Source organism: Anolis carolinensis, unplaced genomic scaffold (genome assembly GCF_035594765.1).
Source record: "Anolis carolinensis isolate JA03-04 unplaced genomic scaffold, rAnoCar3.1.pri scaffold_7, whole genome shotgun sequence".
Taxonomy (NCBI): Eukaryota; Metazoa; Chordata; class Lepidosauria; order Squamata; family Dactyloidae; genus Anolis; species Anolis carolinensis.
In genome coordinates this window covers 14,476,324-14,501,596 of record NW_026943818.1, presented here as the reverse complement: position 1 = coordinate 14,501,596, position 25,273 = coordinate 14,476,324, and the positions used below count along the sequence as shown (strand labels likewise).

Genomic DNA, 25,273 nt, shown 5'->3' with positions numbered 1-25,273 from the left:
TAGAACATGGCCATACAGCCCGGAAAACATACAACAACCCCAATCCTTAGAATGTGCTCTTTAACTACAGTAGAGTCTCACTTATCCAAGACTCGCTTATCCAATGTTCTGGATTATCCAATGCATTTTTGTAGTCAATGTTTTCAATATATCATGATATTTTGGCGCTAAATTCGTAAATACAGGAATTACTACATAGCATTACTGTGTACTGAACTACTTTTTCTGTCAAATTTGTTGTATAACATGATGCTTTGGTGCTTAATTTGTAAAATCATAACCTAATTTGATGTTTAATAGGCTTTTCCTTAATGCCTCCTTATTATCCAACATATTCGCTTATCCAACATTCTGCCAGCCCGTTTATGTTGGATAAGTGAGACTCTACTGTACCACTGTTCACTTTCCCACATCATCACCAAACAATTGGATACAATTCTGCCAACAATGAACGAGTTTTCTGAAGCCGTCATAGAAGAAGTCGACACTCGGTTTCCGCAACCAGCGTCTCACAGTTCTCTCTTCATCCGATAGCCAAGCAAAGCAATAATGTGACCCACACGTTCTTGTGAAATGACAATTATGCTTGAAATTTCTCTCTGAATGATACGACTATTGTCCTGAATCAATCTGTCAACCTTTTGCTTGTGGAACTCGGTGGTTGCTGTCACAAACTCTTTGTTTGTCACGCAAGTCAGATCTTTAAAATTACTCGCCTAATGACGCACAATACTCACATCCACACAATCCTCATAAACAGCTTGCATTCTCTGAGGAATCTCCTTTGAGGTGACACCTTCTGTAGTCAAGAATTCAGTGACTGCACATTGCTTAAGTCGTCAGGGTTCCATACTTCGCACTTTAACAACACAACCGTTCAATGCTAAGGCTTCCCCTTCTGCGCAGGGTTCCATACTTCGCACATTAACAACACAACCGTTCAATGCTAAGGCTTCTCCGTCTGCGCAGGGTTCCATACTTCGCCCTTTAACAACACAACCGTTCAATGCTAAGGCTTCTCCGTCTGCGCAGGGTTCCATACTTCGCCCTTTAACAACACAACCGTTCAATGCTAAGGCTTCTCCGTCTGCGCAGGGTTCCATACTTCGTACTTTAACAACACAACCGTTCAATGCTAAGACTCTCCCGTCTGCGCAGGGTTCCATACTTCGTGCTTTAACAACACAACCGTTCAATGCTAAGGCTTCCCCATCTCTAGCAGCATCCAGCTAAGACGGAGAAACAACTACCAGTAAGTGTAATTTTTTTGTTCTTAAGACAACCAACCCATAACCTCACTCGTTCAGGGTATTCTTTGCTTGACAAGACTCATTCCGAGGTTGCCATTGCCTTCTTTTAGGCTTAGAAGGCTTCCTTTTTAAGTCTTAAGACTTGCCCACAACAACTCATAGCTTTTCACAGACAACAATGATTTCAGACTTTGGTTTCCACACACCATATACTCATAACACCATGTTTGTTCTGACTACTGAGGCCCAAAGTGCTCAAATCCCTTATACACCATGGCATAATAAAACAGCAAAACCAGGCCCTACTTTTTGCATTATTTAAAAATATTTTCAAGCTGTGGATGGCAGAATCGGTGAATTCCGGAGGGTCAATTGTATTATCGCCGTGTGTGCATTTAGAGAACGGAGAGCGTGTGTTTACCTATCTAAATTGGAAAACGAGAGAGAGAGAGAGAGAGAGATGGTTTGACAGAAGCACACACCGCTCTTGGACATCAATTTATTTTTAAAAATACTAAGGAAGAAAAATCTGGAATTATTTCATTTTAAAAAAAAAAACAAACACAACAGTCAGAGAAAGAAAAAGCCGTCGAAAGGAGGAGTCCGGAGAGTCATATATTGGGGATAGGAGTAAAGGCCAAGCCCGGCAGATATTACAGAAGTGAAAGGAGAAACAGCTATCTACACAATGGAATAAAGGGGAAATTCTACAAAAAGTGGTGTGTAACATGGAGATATAAATGTATACGATAGTGGCGACGATAAGGATGGTCCGCAAAATATCACTAACGGGGGGGAAAGGGTTTGCGAGATGTGTTTTCGGGAGGATTTTGCTAAACATGTGTGTTTTCCAAGGCAACCTGTGGTCGTGCTTTTACGTTTCGTGGGAAAGAAGTGACAGCGGTTTGGCAAAGACAAGGGACGTCGAGAGGTGGGTTTCAATCGGTGTGGAAGAGATTCCAATGCGTTTTTTGTTTTCAGAGATTCCAATGCGTTTTTGTTTTCCCCAAACTTTTTCAATAGGGGACCAGTTTTTTTTCCCCCCATGTCAGGAGCAACTGGAGTTGCTTCTGGAGTGAGAGAATTGGCCGTCTGCAAGGACGTTGCCCGGATGTGTTTTGATGTCATCCACACTCTCCCCAGGTGGGATTCGAACCTGGCAGCCTTCAGGTCAGCAGCCCAACCTTCAAGTCACAAGGATTTTATCCCGAGACCTTGGAGGGCCGGGCTTCCTAGGCGACAGCAGCAGGAAAGGTGTACGCGAGGCGAGGGATCCATGGAGCTGGAGCTGACAGAGGGAGCTCATCCGCGCTCGCCCCGGGTGGGATTCGAACCTGGCAGCCTTCAGGTCAGCAGCCCAACCTTCAAGTCACAAGGCTTTTATCCCGAGACCTTGGAGGGCTGGGCTTCCTCGGCGACAGCAGCAGGAAAGGTGCACGCGAGGCGAGGGATGCATGTGGTTTCCTCGGCGGCGGCAGCAGTGGGGAAGGTGCACACGGAGCAAGGGCCTTTCGTGCCTTCCTTGCTGGCAGCGGTGGCTGGAAAAGCGCACGTGGAGTCAGGGATTCCAATTGATTGTGAATTCGACTCATGGCAAGTCTCCTTGAAACTCCCTCAACTCTCTTTGTAACTATCTTTTCACACTTCCAGTCACATTTGAAAATTAATTTCCTTTGTTTGTAGGAAGGGGACTCGATCTCTTGTCCATGCAATCGGGATAGCGGGGTCCCGATTCTCCCCGTCTTCATCGATCAACTAACCCGGATTTGGGGAGGAGGCTGGAGCTGTGTTTGCTGGGCTCGGATTCAAGGCAAGGCGGACACAGCAGCTGCTGCAAGAGGGAGAAGTCGAGAGGCTCCACGAAGAGCTGTCCCTCCACCATGGTCGAGAACCGCACGGGAAAGGTGTACACGCAGCGAGGGAGGAGAGAAAGGCCCGCACCTTTCCCTCCTTCTCCTTTGCCTTCCTCGTCGGAGGAGGAGCTGCTGCTTTGGGGAACGGATAAATGGCTTTGATGGGCCGCATGTGGCCCGCGGGCTGTAGTTTGGGGATCCGACTTAGGATAAAGGCCACGTCCTTCAAACCTCATTCAAGGCTCTGTGTAAGCAAAGAAAGGCAATGGGTCCGAGGCTTTTAGCTGCCGGGAATCGGATCCCAAATGGTTTCAAAATAGAGACAAGGCACGAAGGCCATGAAAAGGGAAGTGAAGCGAATCCGTTTGCAAAGTAGGAGGAGGAAGGACGGTCCGGGAGGAGGAGGAGAACTCACACAGAGAGGCGACAGGCAAGCTCTCCTACTTTGGACACACAGGAGCTTTCCAGCCCCTTTTCACAATCGCTGTGTATTGACACCCTTTGGTAATTTCTGCTGTAAGTAATGGTCTGGTTGACGATCCAATCGCGAAAATAATTTAGGGAGAACAGGAATGTTTCAGCTCAGGAACAGTTCAGAGACTGGGGAGAGGAAAATGGTCCAGGTTCTATTATACCCTGTTTCCCCGAAAATAAGACATCCACGAATGGTGCAGTTTGGGGGAGGACATACCAAGGATAATGGGACTTTCAGTACTTTCACTCACTTCCCGAGACCACTGCAACTCCTACGAATGACGAATCAGTACTAAACTTGGCACACAGAGCTCCCATGACCCACTCTACATCCTGGCACTGTTTGGAGGGGGATGATGGGCCTTGCATATGGGAATTGTAGTTCACCCACACCCACTGATCCCAGCTGACATTGGATATAGACTAAACTTGGAACACAGGCAAACAACGCCTTTCTCAAATAACCCAGGCACCGCCGGGTCCCCAAGCTAGTCTATATATTAAAAAAATGAATATATGTGTGTACGTTTGTACCCCAAAAATAAGACATCCCCTGAAAATAAGACATAGGAGAGGTTTTGCTGAATTGCTAAATATAAGACCTAGCAAAGGTTTTGTTTGGAAGCATGCCTGCCGAAAAGAACACCAGAGCATGCAGGATCGGTCAATGTACAAACCATAGATTGTTGTCCATGGAAATAATGGTAGTAACAAGAAATCTATATATATAAAAATGTAATGTGCGTTTTTCCTGGGGAGTAAACAACAAAACCACTGAACCAAATCACACCAAATTCTTCTTCATGGAAAAATAAGATATCCCCTAAAAATAAGACCTAGCACATCTTTGGGAGCAAAAATATAAAGTACTGTCTTATTTTCGGGGAAACACGGTAGTTCCTGTTCTGTGTTGTCAAAATACTTTCCCCCCATTCCTAGGCCAGGTCCAAATGATGTGTTTGTTGATGGCAGAGAGAATAGTGATGGACAAAATGTGGTAGGGCTATTGCCCTAAGAATAATATATAATTGAGGGTTGGGGGGGACGACGACAAGAGGAATCTAAAAAGAAGCTGACCAGGCAAAGCCAGAGTCCGGCATAAAGCTTGCTCCAAAAAGAATCCAATATTACGAGGGCTATCCAGAAAGTACATTACGTTTTGGAATTAAAAAAGAACAAAGTATAGGATAAACCACTTACGATATGCAGTTGAAAGCCACACTGAAATAGTACATTTCAACATAGTCCTCATTCAGATTTAGGCACTTATCACAGTGAGGAATGACTTTGGAAAGTTCATACCCTCAACACTTTCCCGCCTCTGTGACCCGCGTTAATGCAACGCTGAAACTCAGCCAGGCTGAACAATGAATGCAAAAGGAAGCAAGGAAAAACTCAGCTCTCGCTTCTTTAGCAAAGGGATCTGAAGAGAGATCAAAACATTGAGGCTTCCCTTCCCTTCCTGCCAGCCTCTGGTCACACTTGCAGCTCCAACTTTTTCTCCACTCCAAGCTCCAGACCAGTCTGGAATCAGGGCCAGTCTAGGATACTGGGATCTGGGCCCATAACCAATGTCAGAGTATTTTGTAGCGCAGCAGTAGTTGGATGGAATCAATGGAACGCAAAATGAAGTGACACCCAGAGACTTTGGTAAAACTATATACAAGTCTTACTGTAAGCAGTAACAATCTCTTTCCAGACTATGGTACACTCTGGATGATGCAATCAGTATGCAATACAGGCAAGACACAAATTTCATTTAAACACTACCAATACACAAATCCCACATTAACAAATCTGAATGAGGACTATGTTGAAATGTACTATTTCAGTATGGCTTTCAACTGCATATGGTAAGTGGTTTATCCTATACTTTGGTTTTTTTTTTAAATTCCAAAACGTAACGTACTTTCTGGATAGCCATTGTAAAAAGAAAGGCAGTAAGACGTTGGAAGGCTTGCAAAGTCCCTCAGAGGCAAACGCTCTCCAAAGATAAGAGGCTTTTGAGGAGAGGAGAGGGATTTAGGGAAGAGGAAGGAAGGAGTGAGGGAAATGTGGTCTCTCAAGGAGTCTCTGGCCACATCCACGCCAAGGAAAGGCACACAAGGCGGAAGGAAGGGCATAGTTTGTGCTCATTTCCGCAAGATAAGCCACGGCAGAACACCGCGGAGTGTCCTTCCTCGAAGCTGCACCGGTGTGCAATTTCCTTTTTGAATCTCAGGCACCAAAAACGTCTGCGCTTAAGGCAAACCGTCCAGGCTTCCGGAGGCTTCTGCTACCTCTGGACGAGGTCACTGATTTCCTTCACAGAACCGAGCAGCTTGCTGAAGTCCGGCGTGGCCGCGGGGCCGCCGCCTCCGGCCGTGGCGGGGCAGATCTGCAGCTCCCGGAGGTTGTTCTCCAGTTTGTTGATGGCCTCGCGGAAGGCAAACTTGTTGCGCATCTGCTGGATGCAGTCCACGAAACCGGCGCAGAAGGTGTAGAGGTTCTTGCCGGCCTCCAGCACGGCGCTGTGGCTGGCCATCTGCTCAGAGTTCCGGCTGATGGCCGTCCGCAGGGTCTCCGCGCTCTCCAGGATGGTGTCCTTGGTGACGGCCCCGCTGGCGATCTTCTCCGGCGGCTGGCGGGTCTTCCGCAGGGAAACCCGGGTGGAAATGAGGGGGATGAAGGCCGTGGAGGCTGCGGAGTCCACGCTCGGCACAACCGTGGTGGAGAGAGACGGGGCGGAAAAGGGAGAGGACGATAAAGGGGCAGTGGTCATCAGGAGGGACTTGGCGGAAGGCGAGAGCTTGGGGGCGGGCTTTTTCGTCCCTTCCACCACGTTGGCCGAGTCTGCCGATGGGAGGGACGGCTTAGCCTTGGCCACGGACCCCTCGGTCACGTCAGAGCCGAGCCCCGCTTTGCTAGTTTTTGCAATGGAAGAAGCAGCCGAGGAGAGCGGAGGGGGAGGCGCCGGCTTCAATTTGGACAGTTTCCCCTTCTCCGACAGCTGCTTCATCTTCCTCAACCGCGGCTCCTCGGCCTTGCCGATGCCCAGGAACAGCCCCGCCTTGGTGGCCGCCTGCTCCGAGGCCGCCCCGGACTTCACCGACTCCTCCTTCTGGGATGGAGGGGCCAAGGGCTGCCTCCGGCTGAGTTTGGGGGTCAAGGTTGGGGGGCTGGAGCCGGGGCTGGACTCGGCATCCTTGGACGCATCCTCGGGCGGAAGCTCATCGCTCTTCTTGAGCACCCGGGGCGGCGGGGTCACCGTCCCCCTGGCTGCGACCGGATCCGGCTTTGCTTCGTTGGCCCGCTTCCGAGGCAGGGCAGGCTTCTCGCTTTTGTGGCCACCAAAGGTGGAGGAATCGAACTGCCGGCCCACGGACTGCATGTTCCGGGGCAGCGTGACCGACTTCCACTCGGTGTCCTTGGCTCCGTGGGGGACGCAGGAGGCCGAACACGACCGGAGGAAGCGCTTGCTGGAGGACGAGGCAGAAGAGTTCACGCTGTTCTCGTCTTCCCCAGCCGCCAGTCGACTACCGGACGCGGGGACGGACTTCTTCCAGAGGTGAGGCGAGAGCAGTCCCACCGTTCCGTTGGCCATGCCGGTCTCGTTGCCCTGGAAGCGGGACCGGTCCTCGGCCTCCGCGGGGGGCGCCAGCAAAGCCTCCTTGCCGTCGTCCTTCCGGTCCAGGTGGCTGTCCGCTTCCCGGAAGGAGCTGCTGCGCTTGGGCGGCGTGGGGGCCATCTTCTTCTTCTTCTTGATCAGGGCACTGAAAAGGTTGGTCTTCTTGTCTTTGGGGAGCAAGCGGTCGTCTTCGTTCAAACCGGCGTCCGCAGCGACGCGCTCCTTCCGGGGCAGCAAGGGCGAAACGGCCGGATCGTGCTCCACAGGCTCTGTTGGGGAAAAAATAAATTAATAATAAATTAATAATAATAATAATAATAATAATAATAATAATAATAAATTTATTCTTATTCCAGGAGCAAGCCATCAGAACAAATGCAATTAAGGCCAAGATCAAAAAATCAGCTGATGACCCAAAATGCAGACTGTGCAAGGAAGCTGACGAAACCATTGATCATATCCTCAGCTGCTGTAAGAAAATCGCACAGACAGACTACAAACAGAGGCACAACTATGTGGCCCAAATGATCCATTGGAACTTATGCCTCAAGTCCCACCTCCCAGCAGCAAAGAAAAGATCACAAACCAGCAAAGGTCGTGGAAAATGAACATGCAAAGGTACTGTGGGACATCCGAATCCAGACTGACAAAGTTCTGGAACACAACACACCAGACATCACAGTTGTGGAAAAGAACAAGGTTTGGATCATTGATGTTGCCATCCCAGGTGACAGTCACATTGACGAAAAACAACAGGAAAAACTCAGCCGCTATCAGGACCTCAAGATTGAACTGCAAAGACTCTGACAGAAACCAGTGCAGGTGGTCCCGGTGGTGATGGGCACACTGGGTGCCGTGCCAAAAGATCTCAGCCGGCATTTGGAAACAATAGACATTGACAAAATCACCATCTGCCAACTGCAAAAGGCCACCCTGCTGGGATCTGCACGCATCATCCAAAAATACATCACACAGTCCTAGACACTTGGGAAGTGTTCGACTTGTGATTTTGTGATACCAAATCCAGCCTATCTACCTTGTTTGCTGTGTCATACAACGTCGTTGTGTCAATAATAATAATAATAACTTTATTCTTATACGCCGCCCCATCTCCCCGAAGGGACTCGGGGCGGCTTACAAGGGGCCATGCCCAGACACAACAGTATAAAAGCAGATGCAAAACAATAAGCAAATCGATCAACAATAAAACATCAACATCGATAAAAAGAGTCATAAAAAGGAGAGACGGAGAGAACATCACTTTCCTGGGCTCAAACCCACCCTGCCTTTCACCCCATTTGCAATGCAGCTCACGGCACTCGCTCCGTTCATGCTTGCTGTAATAACAAGATTTGGTATTTATTCTCCAATTTCCCCTTCTTTTTTAAAAGCATTCAGAGTGCTTTGCATAAATTATGTCAATAACCCTTATTAAGGTACATTGGTTTGATGATCTCCCGTGTTGCAAAAGGGAAGTTCACCTAAGGGCAAGCACACAATAATAGGTAAAGGTTTTCTCTGACGTTAAGTCCAGTCATGTCTGACTCTGGGGGTTGGTGCTCATCTCCATTTCTAAGCCAAAGAGCCGGCGTTGTCCGTAGACACCTCCAAGGTCATGTGGCCACTGGCATGACTGCATGGAGCACCGCTACCTTCCCGCCAGAGCAGTACCTATTGATCTACTCACACTCTGGGGGTTGGTGCTCATCTCCATTTCTAAGCCAAAGAGCCGGCGTTGTCCGTAGACACCTCCAAGGTCATGTGGCCACTGGCATGACTGCATGGAGCACCGCTACCTTCCCGCCAGAGCAGTACCTATTGATCTACTCACACTCTGGGGGTTGGTGCTCATCTCCATTTCTAAGCCAAAGAGCCGGCGTTGTCCGTAGACACCTCCAAGGTCATGTGGCCACTGGCATGACTGCATGGAGCACCGCTACCTTCCCGCCAGAGCAGTACCTATTGATCTACTCACACTCTGGGGGTTGGTGCTCATCTCCATTTCTAAGCCAAAGAGCCGGCGTTGTCCGTAGACACCTCCAAGGTCATGTGGCCACTGGCATGACTGCACGGAGCACCGCTACCTTCCCGCCAGAGCAGTACCTATTGATCTACTCACACTCTGGGGGTTGGTGCTCATCTCCATTTCTAAGCCAAAGAGCCGGCGTTGTCCGTAGACACCTCCAAGGTCATGTGGCCACTGGCATGACTGCACGGAGCACCGCTACCTTCCCGCCAGAGCAGTACCTATTGATCTACTCACACTCTGGGGGTTGGTGCTCATGTCCATTTCTAAGCCAAAGAGCCGGCGTTATCCGTAGACACCTCCAAGATCATGTGGCCACTGGCATGCCGGCATGGAGCGCCGTTACCTTCCCGCCGGAGCGGTACCTATTGATCTACTCACATTTTGCATGATTTCAAACTGCTAGGATGGCAGGAGCTGGGGCTAACAGTGGGCGCTCATTCCGCTCCCGGGATTTGAACCTGGCACCTTTTGGTCCGCAAGTTCAGCAGCTCAGCGCTTTAACGCACTGTGCCCCTATAATAATAATAATAATAATAATAAAACTTTATTTATACCCCGGCACCATCTCCCCGTGGGAACTCACAATGTTACAAAGTAACAGCGCAAATGCATTAACAATATACACAGTTTAAAACACGTGAAGATGATAAAACAGAAGTTAAAACAAAGGTAATAAAAGTAATAATATCAAACAACCACCAATGCCATTCAATCAACTTCACAGATGGGGGAGACTATAGCAGCAATATAAGATAAAATCATTAGATTAAAATACCCCGATGAAAGGAACCTAATAACATCCAGGCAATTTCATGCCGGAGGAAAATGCTTTTTTGTCCGGCCTCGCGATTAGAACGGAGACCAGACCCGAAACGTACCGCACTCGCCCAGAGTTTTCGTGGCCGCTGCCTCCAAGCCCTCGTTGGCCTCTTTGGACTCAGTCGCTCTCCTGGACGTCCGTGTCTTGGTCGGCAGCTCCGGAGCCTGCAGGAACGTGTTCACCACGCTCCTCATGCCTTTCTTGCCCAGCTCTTTCTCCACCTCTGGAAAGGAGAGGGTGAAAACAAACATTCAGCAAGATCCAAAGCCAAGGCAGGGAACATGCCGAGAGGCCATGAGTTCAAAGCCAGCTCGAAAGACAGTTGCATCTGTCGAGTAGGAAATTTAGGTACCGCTTTATGCGGGGAGGCTAATTTAACTAATTCACGACACCATAAAAAAACCTCCAGCAGCGTGCGGAAAGAATGAGGAAGTACTACCATCAAGGGCTCAGTGTCACAAGTGGATGGTCTGCAATAAATCACTACTAACTGAGAGGTCATGAGTTCGAAGCCAGCCCGCCTAAGCAGCTCAAAAGACAGTTGCATCTGTCGAGTAGGATATTACAATAATAATAATAATAATAATAATAATTATTATTATTATTATTATTATTATTATGATTCTATGAATTCAAGTAGAGGATTTTTCCAGGATTTTCCCAGCTCAGTTTCCCTTTCTCGCTCAGCCTCTCTTTCAACGTATTAGAGATTGATGCTCACTGATCTTGAGTTCTCAACCCCTGCCTTGACTTACCCAAGAGGAAAAAAAAAAAGAAGATAAGATAAGCTTCCCATTATAAGGGGGAAGAAAACGGTGCGTGGGGTTATGCAGATTGGAGCAACCATGCGGAAAACAAAGCACTTATCTCGCTTCCCACAGAGCAAGAATTACGGGCGAGAACACGTACCTTCGGAGATGCTGGATTCTTGGAACATGGTTTCAAAAGCTTGGTGGATTTCGGCAAACGAAGGCCTGTCAGAGGGGCTCCACTGCCAGCCTGGAAAGACAGGGGTGTGTTAGGAACCGCAAGGCTTGAGTGTCATTTCAGTCCCGGCCACCCTTGGAAGGAGGTCCTTCTGGCCTCCAAAGGATCCTTACATGCTCTCATCAGTTCGTAGACCTTCTCCGGACAGCCCTCGGGCCGTTCCATGCGGTAGTCTTTCTCCAGGAGCTCATAGACCTGCGAGAGGTCGATCCCAGGGTAAGGGGACATGCCGTAGGTCGCGATTTCCCAAAGCAGGACGCCGAAGGCTGAAAAAGAAAGACAAGGGGGTGCTCGGGGTGTTTCAAGGCTGTGGAGACGTTAAAGGAGAGGAACCTCTTCATCAATCCTTCCGAGACATGACAGCTCGGAATTAGCCTAATTTTCCGTTGATGTGCTCGTTCGTCTCCAACCTGAACGCCTCGAGGCCCTTCACGTCCCGTTAAAGGCACAATTAATAGACGTCACAGCCGATTAATGGAAACCTCGACCGCTACAAATCAGATAAATTTCAGGGTTGTTGTGTGTCTTTCGGGCTGTGTGGCCATGTTCCAGAAGCATTCTCTCCTGACGTTTCGCCCACATCTATGGCAGGTATCCTCACAACCTCTGAGGATGCCTGCCATAGATGTGGGCGAAACGTCAGGAGAGAATGCTTCTGGAACATGGCCACACAGCCCGAAAGACACACAACAACCCTGTGATCCTGGCCATGAAAGCCTTCGACAACACAGATAAATTTCACTTCCCAAAAATGAAAAATACACACACTCGCACACCTTTGCTCCTATTCGCCCTCTCACTTTCCTTCATTTTATCAGTGAATGTTAATATACAGTAGAGTCTCACTTATCCAACATTCTGGATTATCCAACACATTTTTTGAGTCAATGTTTTCAATACATAGGTTGAATAGCACTGAATAGCCTTGCTGCTTGCAAGCCTGGCCGCTTTCTACCTTGCAGAATCCTTGGTTGGCCAGTTTGAACAGCAATTAATAGTCTCGGTGCGGCAGGTATGAATGCTATAATTAGCCACCTTGATTAGCATTTTTTTTTAAAAAAAATATTTATTATTAAATTATTAAATTATTTATGGTTTTAGATGCACATAAAAAATAGATAAACATAGATAAACATTATATAGATGTAGAAAATATATACAGTAGAGTCTCACTTATCCAACATAAACGGGCTGGCAGAACGTTGGATAAGCGAATATGTTGGATAATAAGGAGAGATTAAGGAGAAGCCTATTAAACACCAAATTAGGTTATGATTTTACAAATTAAGCACCAAAACATCATGTTATACAACAAATTTGGCAGAAAAAGTAGTTTGATAGGCAGTAATGCTACGTAATAATGACTGTATTTACCAATTTAGCACCAAAATATGATGATGTATTGAAAACATTGACTACAAAAATGTGTTGGATAAGCGAGTGTTGGATAAGTGAGACTGTATGTGTATCTATATCTATATATATAAAAGGGTTGTTTTTTTTTCTTTTTCTTTCTATGTTCCCCTTCTTTCTTTTATAAATTACTTTTATATCCGAGGAATATACATACAGATAGATATAGATATAGATATAGATATAGATATAGATATAGATATATATATATATATATAAGCTTTGCCCGGCCACACGTTGCTGTGGCTTATGGGAATCCTTTGTTGGCCAGGTGGAATAGCAGTGAATAGCCTTGCAGTCTCAAAGCCTGGCCGTTTTCTGGAGTAGCTGGAGCTTTTTGTTGTATGAACGTAGAGGCACGGATGAGGGGTTGTGCTGCCAAGTTTAGTGTTTCTGGGATGTGTAGTTTTGTTGTTTTGTCCTAGGCCAAAATGTCATTACCCTTTTATATATATAGATAGATCGATGGAATTCAACCCCCACCTCCCGCCCCACAGCCCTGAGATACTGGGACTGGGATCTACACATCGAACGACCAGTTACAACTTGAGGAGGCTGGGAAGAGCGAACAAACGAGAAAGTGATAAATAGAGAACGCAAAGAGGGAAAAATGTGTTGCTTCGGAATGATTAGCAAACCCAGATTCTGGGCACCCAAATCTATGCCCATTTGCATAACAGGCGCATATGTTCACAATACGGACGGCCACAGTTCAGTAGCGGAGCACCTGCCTCGCATACAGAAAACCCAAGACTCCATCTCCGGCATCTGGAGCTAAATGGAGCAGGCAGACGGGGCGGCAAAGGGCCACTGGCTGCGTACTGGGAGGGAACTGGGCCCCAATGGGTCAGTGACCCTCCTTTTGGGTCAATGCTCCCCTGCAAATGACAGCCACTGAACCTGGGACTTTCTGCCCGAAGGCCTTTGCTCTGCCCAATGAGCAATGGAGCCTCCTTGAAATGAGAAATGTGACCTATTCTGGCCCATCATCTTTATGTTTCTTGCTTTACGACTACACAAGAGCCACGTTTGAAAGGGTGTCATCAAACTCTAGTTCAGGGGTCCTCAAACTTTTTAAGCCGAGGGCCGGTCCACAATCCTTCAGACTGTTGAGGGGCCGGATTTTCATTTTAAAAAAAAATACAAATAAATTCCGATGCACACTGCACATGTCTTATTTGTAGTGCAAAAACAACAACAACAATGAAAGAACAATACAATATTTAAAAATAAAAATAATTTTAACCAACATACATTTATCAGGATTTCAATGGGAAGTGTGCTCCTGCTTCTGGCCAATGAGATAGTCAAGTTAATTAGGGTTGTTGTTGTTGTTGTTGTTGTTGTTGTGTGCCTTCAAGTCATTTCAGACTTTGGGCGAGCCTAAGTCTAAAATGTATTTATTTATTATTTATTTATTTGCTGCATTTATTTACTACATTTGTATCACACCCTTCTCACCCCAAAGGGGACTTATTTGTAGTGCAAAAACAACATCAACAGCAACAACAATGAAAGAACAATACAATATTTAAAAATAAAAACAATTTTAACCAACATACATTTATCAGGATTTCAATGGGAAGCGTGCTCCTGCTTCTGGCCAATGAGATAGTCAAGTTAATTAGGGTTGTTGTTGTTGTTGTTGTTGTTGTTGTTGTGTGCCTTCAAGTCATTTCAGACTTTGGGCGAGCCAAAGTCTAAAATGTATTTATTTATTATTTATTTATTTGCTGCATTTATTTACTACATTTGTAATCACACCCTTCTCACCCCAAAGGGGACTCAGAGTGGCTTACAAATTATATGCACATACAATATATTATATTATTAGCATAGCACAATATTAGCATTATATATTACTTTATTGAACTATAGCACTATACTGTAATATTATTAGTAATATTATACGAATGTAATATAGAATATATAATTAATATTATTATATGGTATTATTATTAGTGTGATATTGTATTACATTATAATGTTATTATCAATATTATATGTATATACAATATATTATATTATAAAACTGAGGGCGGGGGCCAGGTAAATGACCTCGGAGGGCCGCATCCGGCCCCCGGGCCTTAGTTTGGGGACCCCTGCTCTAGTTGGCTGTTGTAAACTAATGTGGATGCTTATTTGGATTTTTTAAAATATAATTTTGTTTGACTACACGTAGTTTAATTTATTGATGTTAGGTTTAATTTATTGATATTAGACTTTAAATTGATGTGAAGTTTTAATGTTATTTTTATATGTGGGGTTTCTCTGGGATTTATTTATTTATTTATTTATTTATTTATTTACTACATTTATATCCCACTCTTCTCACCCTGAAGGGGACTCAGAGCGGCTTACAAATCAAATAAACATACAATATATTATTAGCATAGCACAATATAAGCATTAAATTGCTATATTGTACTGTCATTGATGTCATCAAACTCTAGTTGGCTGTTGTAAACTAATGTGGATGCTTGTTTGGTTTTTTTAAAAAATATATAATTTTGTTTGACTACACGTGGTTTAATTTATTGACGTTAGGTTTAATTTATTGATGTTACACTTTAAATTGATGTGAGGTTTTAATGTTATTTTTATATGTGAAGTTTCTCTGGGATTTATTTATTTATTTGTTTACTACATTTATATCCCGCTCTTCTCAACCCGAAGGCTTACAGAGCGGCTTACAAATCAAATGTACATACAATATATTATTAGCAAAGCACAATATAAGCATTAAATTGCTATATTGTACTATATCATTATAGGGTAATATTATTAGTAATATTACATTTAAATATAATATATAATTAATATTATTATATTATATTATTAGTAGTATAATATTGTATCCATTATAATATTATTATCAATATTACAGTAGAGTCTCACTTATCGACCACTCGCTTATCCAATGTTCTGGATTATCCAACGCAATTTGTAGTCAATGTTTTCAATATATTGTGATATTTTGGTGCTAAATTCGTAAATACAGTAATTACTACATAGCATTACTGTGTATTGAACTACTTTTTTGGTCAAATTTGTTGTCTAACATGATGTTTTGGTGCTTAATTTGTAAAATCATAACCAATTTTGATGTTTAATAGGCTTTTTCTTAATCTCTCCTTATTATCCAACATATTCGCTTATCCAACGTTCTGCCGGCCTGTTTAGCTTGGATAAGTGAGACTCTACTGTATATCATTATAGGGTAATATCATTAGTAATATAACATTTAATATATAATATATTTATTTATTTATTTACTACATTTATATCCCGCTCTTCTCACCCCGAAGGGGACTCAGAGCGGCTTACAAATCAAATGTACATACTATATATTATTATTAGCATAGCACAATATAAGCATTAAATTACTACATTGTACTATATCATTATATGGTAATGTTATTAGTAATATTACATTTAATATATAATATAATATAATATTATTTATTTATTTATTTACTTACTTACTACATTTATATCCCGCTCTTCTCACCCTGAAGGGGACTCAGAGCGGCTTACAAATCAAATGAACATACAATATATTATTAGCAAAGCACAATATAAGCATTAAATTGCTATATTGTACTATATCATTATATGGTAATATTATTAGTAGTATTACATTTAATATATAATATATAATTAATATTATTATATTATTAGTAGTATAATATTGTATTCCATTATAATATTATTATCAATATTATATGTATATACAATCTATATATATAAAAGAGTGATGGCATCAGGGCAGCGGACAAAACAACAAAACTACAGGCCCCCCAACCTCGAAATTTGACAACACAACCCATCATCCACGCCTCTAGGTTGAAAAATAAAGTCCTAATTAGAGGGAAAGGAATAATTTTTTTTATCCAATTGCTGCCAGTTAAAGGACTAATCTCGGCTATATGAGGCTCTTACCCCAGACATCCGACTTAATGGAGAACTTGTTGTAAGCGAGGCTTTCTGGGGCGGTCCACTTGATGGGGAACTTGGCCCCGGCGTGCGCTGTGTAGGTATCGCCCGTCATCAGTCGGCTCAGGCCAAAATCGGCCACCTTCACCAGATGGTTCTCCCCGACGAGGCAATTCCGGGCAGCAAGGTCCCTAGGAAGACAGCAGGAGAACGGGTTAGGGCAGGGGTCCCCAAACTAAGGCCCTCCAAAGTCCTTGACCTGGCCCCTGCCCTCAACTTTAGACTTAGGGTTGATCTAAGTCTACCTGGTTTTTGGAGGTGTCTTTGCTTACCTATGGTCTTAAGAGATCATCTAGATGGTCTTTGAAGGTCTCTTTGCTTAGCTACGGCCTTATGAGACCATCTAGATGGCTTTTGGAGGTCACTTATGGTCCTAGGAGACCGTCTAGATGGCCTTTGAGAGTCCCTTTCTTTACCTATGGTTTTATGAGATTGTCTTATTGGCCTTTGGCGGCCCGTTTCCTTACCTATGGTCTTATGAGACTGTCTAGATGGTCTTTGAGGATCCATTTCCTTATCTATGGTCTTCTGATAGCCTGATGAGATCACCTAGATGGCCTTTGAGGGTCCCTTTCCTTATAGATGGTCTTATGAGACCATCTAGATGGTCTTTGAGGGTCACTTTCCTTACCTATGGTCTTATGAGACCATCTAGATGGTCTTTGAGGGTCACTTTCCTTATAGATGGTCTTATGAGACCATCTAGATGGTCTTTGAGGGTCACTTTCCTTACCTATGGTCTTATGAGACCATCTAGATGGTCTTTGAGGGTCACTTTCCTTACCTATGGTCTTATGAGACCATCTAGATGGTCTTTGGGGGTCTCTTTGCTTACCTATGGTCTTATGAGATTGTCTAGATGGTCTTTGAAGGTCTCTTTGCTTAGCTACGGCCTTATGAGACCATCTAGATGGCTTTGGGAGGTCACTTATGGTCCTATGAGACTGTCTAGATGGTCTTTGAGGGTCACTTTGCTTACCTATGGTCCTATGAGACCATGTACAATGGTCTTTGGGGGTCTCTTTGCTTACCTATGGTCTTATGAGATTGTCTAGATCGGGATTCCCAAACTAAGGCCCTCCAAAGTCATTGACCTGGCCTCTGTCCTAAACTTTAGGCTTAGGGTTGACCTAACTCTGAAATGAGTTGATGGCACACAACAACAACAACAATCCTAATTTTGGACTATTTCATCCTAGTCCGGCCCCCCAGGAGTCTGAGGGACTGTGAATCGGCCCTCCGCTTAAAAAGTTTCCGGACCCCTGGGTTAGGGAATCCCTCGAGGGAGAAGGAATAAGCGATATAACAGAGAACGTCTTCCGCTCTCTTCTTGTCTTTAGCTAATGAGCCTCTGGTTAATCACCCATTCGCTACGGCACCGAGAGGCAACCTGCATATTAAAAAGGAAGCGCTAGGAAATGACAGTTGTGGTATTCTTGCGTGCACAGGCCCGCTCACACTTTGCCATCGCCAAATGCACAGAGAGGCAGGAAACAGGGAAACAAGTGGTGCGCAAAATAAGACAAGGCCGTCAGCGCTCACGCAAACCAGCCCACTCATTGCTCATGCCGTCGGAGCCTTAGGGGAGAGAAAAACTTGGAAAAGTTACTTTGGCGGGCTGTAAATCCCAGGAAAACAAAAGAAGAACAGTCAGTTCTGGTTATGGAAAGATGCTGGGAATCGCAAGTTTGAATTTACAAGGGTTGAATGAAAAGTAATGCCTCCACCTTCGTAACTTGGGTTTGGATGGCATAGTGTGTTAAAGCGCTGTTATTACGTTGGATAAGTGAGACTCTACTGTAATAAACTTTATTTTTATATCCCGCCCCATCTCCCCGAAGGGACTCGGGGCGGCTCACAACAGGGACAAGCCCGAAAACAACAACACAAGACATTTGACCAAAAACAAAAACATTAGGTTGATAACTAAAATTCATGATCATGTGACAAAAGATAAGGACCGAATAAAGTGCAACAGAGATTACAGTAGAGTCTCACTTATCCAACATAAACGGGCCGGCAGAACGTTGGATAAGCAAATATGTTGGATAATAAGGAGGGATTAAGGAAAAGCCTATTAAACATCAAATTAGGTTATGATTTTACAAATTAAGCACCAAAACATCATGTTATACAACAAATTTGACAGAAAAGGTAGTTCAATACACAGTAATGCTATGTAGTAATTACTGTATTTACGAATTTAGCACCAAAATATCACGATATATTGAAAACATTGACTACAAAAATGCGTTGGATAATCCAGAACGTTGGATAAACGAGTGTTGGATAAGTGAGACTCTACTGTATTAGTCCCATTTGGAGCTGGTTATCAAATGACTGTCTATTCGAAAGCACAACGGAACACCCAGGTCTTTAATTCTTTTCGGAAGGTGGATCAGGAGGGTGCTAGCCTTTGACAACACAATGGTAAACAAACTGGACGGATATGGAAAAGGATGGCCTGAGAGAGAGAGAAGAAGAAGAAAGCAATGTTTCTAACACCATGTCATGCTAAATTGGAAATTGATCCAACGACAATGCTTCGCAGGCCCCTGGCAAGAGATATGAATCTCCTTCTCGGCGGCGCCTGATCTTCAAAAAAGCTATTCGCGGAGGCAGCAGGGGCAGCAGCAAATTCCATGTTCGATAAGAGCGAGTCCTGCGAAAGGGCATGTTAATTTGTCACACGGTTGTCATCCAGCTTGTACCTCGTTTCTCAGCAGCGACGGAGCCATGGATAAAAGGGAAGCACCGGGTCATTAGCACCCATTCTGTTTCTCCCCCCAAACTGCCTGATTGATTCATTCAGCAACGTGAAAGCCTCTGAAAGAGGGATGATGGCACCCGAAGACACTTAGTCGGTGGCTGCGAGAACGGAGAGAGAGGTCGTAAGGAAAAAGCAAGCGGTGGAAAGAACGAGATGGGAAGGAAGACGGGAAGGGAGCCTTTGCGTTTTCTCTCACCTAGAAAAGCAAAGCGACAAACAAAGTGCCCAAAAGGACAGAAGAAATGAGCAGAGCTCTTTTGGCCTAACCAGCTTGCAAGGCAAAGAGTTACCGTATATACCGTGTTTCCCCGAAAATAAGACAGTGTCTTATATTAATTTTTGCTCCCAAAGATGTGCTAGGTCTTATTTTCAGGGGATGTATTATTTTTCCATGATGAAGAATTCACATTTATTGTTGAACAAAAAAATGAACATTTATTATATATGGTACAGTAGTTGTCATCACAAACCAACATAACCAGACAAACTATCAATAATTTCTTGTTGCTACCATTATTTCCATATACAACTGGTGTGTACATTTACCAATCCTGCATGCTCTGGTGTTGTTTGGTGGGCGCTGGGCATGCTTTCAAACTAAAACTTTGCTAGGTCTTACTTTCAGGGGAGGCCTTATATTTAGCAATTCAGCAAAACCTCTACTAGGTCTTATTTTCTGGGGATGTCTTATTTTCAGGGAAACAGGGTACTCGAGTATAAGCCGACCATAATGTAAGCCGAGGCACCTAATTTTACCACAAAAAACTGGGGAAACTTATTGATTCGAGTATAAGACAAGAGTGGGAAATGCAGCAGCTACGAGTCAATCTATCTATATACAGTAGAGTCTCGCTTATCCAACATAAACGGGCCGGCAGAATGTTGGATAAGCGAATATGTTGGATAATAAGGAGGGATCAAGGAAAAGTCTATTAAACATCAAATTAGGTTATGATTTTACAAATTAAGCACCAAAATCATGTTTAACAACAAATTTGACAGAAAAAGTAGTTCATTACGCAGTAATGTTATGTAGTATTGACTGTATTTACGAATTTAGCACCAAAATATCACGATGTATTGAAAACATTGACTCCAAAAATGCGTTGGATAATCCTGAACGTTGGATAAGTGGATGTTAGATAAGTGAGACTCTACTGTATATAAAAGTATAAAGTTGTTTGCACAGTAACTATAACAACAAAACTAAACGTCCCAGAAATACGAAACTTGGCAACACAACGCAAAAGCCTTGCCTCCCGGTTATAACAACACAACCACACCACAAAACCACAATCCAGACCCACAAAACTCACAACAACACATCATGACTATAACAACACAACTAATCACTCCAGAAATACAAAACTTGGCAATACAACACAAAAGCCTTGCCTCCCGGTTATAACAACACAACCACACCACAAAAAAACAATCTGGACCCACAAAACTCACAATGCATCGTGACTATAATAACACAACTAAACGCCCCAGAAATACGAAACTTGGCAATGCAAAAGCCTTCCCTCCCGGTTGTCACAACACAACCACACCACAAACCACAATCCGGACCCACAAAACTCACAATAATAATAAATACCTGCACAGACAAAAAAAAAAGACTATTGTACCACAATAAAGATATAAACCGCACTCAGCAGAATCAGAAATCACGATTAACAACAAACCAAAGACAACAGGGATCTCAAGCAATTATCAATCAACACAAAAATTGAGGAAGGTAACAGACTTCAAATACTACTACTACTACTACTACTACTACTACATAAATACAACCTAATGTAGACTGACCAACACCACCAGACTAAGCCACAGCAACGCGTGGCCGGGCACAGCTAGTCTATATATATATAAATGTAATGTATGTTTGTAGGACTGAGTAAACAACAAAACCACTCGACCAAATCACACCAAATTTGGCCACAAAAGACATGGTCATCCAATCTATGTCTTTCAAACAAAAAACCTGGAAAATAAAGTCCCAATTAGAGAACGAGGAAGAGCCGTTTTCAACCCTAGTTGCTGGTCAGAAGGGTAGGCCCTGCCCCCTTTAGGCCCCGCCCACTTCGTCTCCTAGCAACCCCCTCGGCCACAATGACACTGGGATATAGCTGCAAGGCTATTCACTGCTATTCCACCTGGCCAACAAAGCATTCCCATCAGCCACAGCAACACGTGGCCGGGCACAGTTAGTTTCAAAATAAAAATAGATCCCAATGAAATCCCTGCAATGTTTTGGTCCGCAAGTTCAGCAGCTCAGCGCTTTAACACAATGCGCCACCAGGGGCCCCAATAATTAGGTAATAATTATTAGGTAATAAATATCATTATTATTGTTGTTGTTATTCTTTGACTGAATTTGACCACTTGCTGGTAAAACTGCCAGCCTTGAAGAGGAGGCTGGATAAATGCTGTAGTTCTGTGTTGTGATTTTGTTGTTGAATGCTATGGTTATGATTCAATCATCATTGTCATCATTATCTTTTATTCAGAGCACTGGGACCTTTTCCAAGATTCCATGATTTTACATGTTCACATTTAAGCTCGATTTGCAATGTGTAATGTTTAAAGCATCTTGGAAAGTGCTCCGAGCCCTCCAATACATGCCCGTCAAGTCCAAGGGCAGCATTTTATCAGTTTTGACATCCTTCACGTCAGCGAGCCAAGCCGTTGACACGCAGAGAACGCAGGGAAAAAAGTTGATCAAATCGTCCAATGCGGCCATTGCTCAGAGGCCAATTCCGCAGACAAAGAATGCAAAGCACTAACCGTAATTGCCGCAAACTTAAAGGTCAAAATCCTCCAGACAGCGGGACTCGCAAAGACGCTTAATGGAGGAGGCAGAGGAACGCCGTTCAGACAATGGCAGGGAGAAGAATCACAAAAGAGGGGAAGAAAAGGAAGAGAAAGAAAGTTGCAGGGGTTTTTTCCTCGCTGAGAATCTAGTAGAGCTGATGATTTGAGTAGAAAGGTGTCATTATAGGTGATTTGTGGGCTCCTGGAGAGGCAACGGGGAGAGCCATTTGTACAAAGAGCTGCCGTGATTAGGAAAGAAGGTTTCATCACGAGTTCTTATTGTAAAACTATAGAGGAGTGAAGACTGAGGCCTCACCTTGACTCAACCCGACCATAGAAAATCCAAGTGGGATGGTCAGGGGCACAAACCATGCGCAGGAAGCCTTAGCATTGGACGGTTGTGTTGTTAAAGCGCGAAGCATGGAACCCTGCGCAGACGGGGAAGCCTTAGCATTGGACGGTTGTGTTGTTAAAGTGCCAAGTATGGAACCCTGCGCAGACGGGGAAGCCTTAGCATTGAAAGGTTGTGTTGTTAAAGAACCCGTCTGCACAGGGTTCCATACTTCGCCCTTTAACAACACAACCGTCCAATGCTAAGGCTTCCCCGTCTGCACAGGGTTCCATACTTCGCCCTTTAACAACCCAACCGTTCAATGCTAAGGCTTCTCCGTCTGCGCAGGGTTCCCTACTTCGCCCTTTAACAACACAACCGTTCAATGCTAAGGCTTCTCCGTCTGCGCAGGGTTCCATACTTCGCCCTTTAACAACACAACCGTTCAATGCTAAGGCTTCTCCGTCTGTGCAGGGTTCCATACTTCGCCCTTTAACAACACAACCGTCCAATGCTAAGGCTTCCCCGTCTGCGCAGGGTTCCCTACTTCGCCCTTTAACAACACAACTGTCCAATGCTAAGGCTTCCCCGTCTGCGCAGGGTTCCCTACTTCGCCCTTTAACAACACAACTGTCCAATGCTAAGGCTTCTCCGTCTGCGCAGGGTTCCCTACTTCGCCCTTTAACAACACAACCGTCCAATGCTAAGGCTTCTCCGTCTGGGCAGGGTTCCATACTTCGCCCTTTAACAACACAACCGTCCAATGCTAAGGCTTCCCCGTCTGCGCAGGGTTCCCTACTTCGCCCTTTAACAACACAACCGTTCAATGCTAAGGCTTCTCCGTCTGGGCAGGGTTCCATACTTCGCCCTTTAACAACACAACCGTCCAATGCTAAGGCTTCCCCGTCTGCGCAGGGTTCCATACTTCGCACTTTAACAACACAACCGTCCAATGCTAAGGCTTCCCCGTCTGCGCAGGGTTCCATACTTCGCCCTTTAACAACACAACTGTCCAATGCTAAGGCTTCTGCGTCTGCACAGGGTTCCATACTTCGCACTAACAACACAACTGTTCAATGATAAGGCTTTCCCATCTGCGCAGGGTTCCCTACTTCGCCCTTTAACAACCCAACCGTTCAATGCTAAGGCTTCTCCGTCTACGCAGGGTTCCATACTTCGCACATTAACAACACAACCGTTCAATGTTAAGGCTTCCCACCAAATGGAACTGCAGAGGAGAGTCTACTGAACAAGCCAGGACCTGCTGCAGACCAGTACAGCCATCTGTTGAGGAGTTACCAAGGTGGAGGCATTACTTTTTATTCAACCCTTGTATATTAACAGTAGCAGTTTGTTTGCAAAGAGGTTGTGAGCTATCCAAACCAGCTTCTGCTTCAAGTGCATTAGGCTATTCAGACTACTTCTCCCAAGAGTTTAGACACAAGACAGAATTCTCCATGAAGCACCTGTACAACGCAATGGATGACAACAGAAAATCCTGGTCTGGTAAAATTGTGGGAACAAGGTGGGATGGAGCTGCTCTCTTTCTCTCACCTGTGGATGAAGTTCTTCTTCTCCAGGTACTCCATGGCCGAGGAGATCTGGGTTGCCATGTACAGCAGGACGACGGCATTCACCTCCTGCCGGTTGCAGTCCCGGAGGTAGTCCAACAAGTTTCCGTATGTCATGAACTCCGTGATGATATAAAACGGAGGCTCCCGTGTACACACACCTGTGGAAGAATCAGTGTAAAAAAACACATTGCTGTTGCTCCAGTTAAAACAGGGGTCCTCAAACTTTTAACGCAGAGGACCAGTCCACAATCCTTCAGACTGTTGAGGGGCCGAATTATAATTTGTATGATAATACATGTATGCATATATATATATATATACACACACACAAACACAAAATATATAATTTACAATAATATATAATAATTATATTGTATATATATATATATATATAATATTCATAATATTATATTGTAATACGATATAATACTAATACAGTAATACAATATAATAATATTAATTATATTTTTTATTTTACATGTAATATTACTAATAATATTACAATATATTGATACACTACAATATAGTAATTTATTACCAGTATTGTACTATGCTAATAATATAATATTGTATGTAAATTTAATTTGTAAGCCGCTCTGAGAAGGGCGGGATATAAATGTAGCAAATAAATAAATAAATTTGAAAGAAAAAAAACCTATGCAAACTGCAAATGTCTTATTTATATATTAGCATTATATATCATCATATTGAACTATACCATTATACTGTAATATTATATGTAATGTATAACATATAATTAATACCATTATATGGTATTATTATTAGTATTATATTGTGTAACATGATAATATTATTATCAATATTATACGCATATACAATATATTATATTATTAGCATTATATATCATCATATTGAACTATATCACTATACTGTAATATTATATGTAATGTATAACATATAATTAATATTATTATATGGTATTATTATTAGTATTATATTGTGTAACATGATAATATTATTATCAATATTATACGCATATACAATATATTATATTATTAGCATTATATATCATCATATTGAACTATATCACTATACTGTAATATTATATGTAATGTATAACATATAATTAATATTATTATATGGTATTATTATTAGTATTATATTGTATGATAATATTATTATCAATATTATACGTATATAAAATATATTATATTATTAGCATTATATATCATCATATTAAACTATATCACTATACTGTAAAATTATATGTAATGTATAACATATAATTAATATAATTATATGGTATTATTATTAGTATTATATTGTATGATAATATTATTATCAATATTATACGTATATACAATATATTATATTATAAGCATTATATATCA

The 25,273-nt window shown here is 43.4% G+C and overlaps 1 protein-coding gene across 3 annotated transcripts in view; it reads right to left on the bottom strand.

Annotated features, from left to right (window-relative positions):
• Window positions 1-1,735: 1,735 nt before the first annotated feature.
• Window positions 1,736-25,273, bottom strand: part of abl1 (ABL proto-oncogene 1, non-receptor tyrosine kinase) — a 79,938-nt gene continuing 56,400 nt past the window's right edge. For all 3 annotated transcript variants that reach the window (XM_062959031.1, XM_062959030.1, XM_062959032.1), the window contains exons 6-11: window positions 23,902-24,079; window positions 16,376-16,560; window positions 11,134-11,286; window positions 10,943-11,032; window positions 10,092-10,256; window positions 1,736-7,453 (exon numbers count right to left, since the gene is read on the bottom strand). In XM_062959031.1, coding sequence (XP_062815101.1) covers window positions 5,853-7,453; window positions 10,092-10,256; window positions 10,943-11,032; window positions 11,134-11,286; window positions 16,376-16,560; window positions 23,902-24,079 — 2,372 coding nt within the window. In that variant the 3' untranslated portion in view covers window positions 1,736-5,852. The remainder of the gene's footprint in view (window positions 7,454-10,091; window positions 10,257-10,942; window positions 11,033-11,133; window positions 11,287-16,375; window positions 16,561-23,901; window positions 24,080-25,273) is intronic.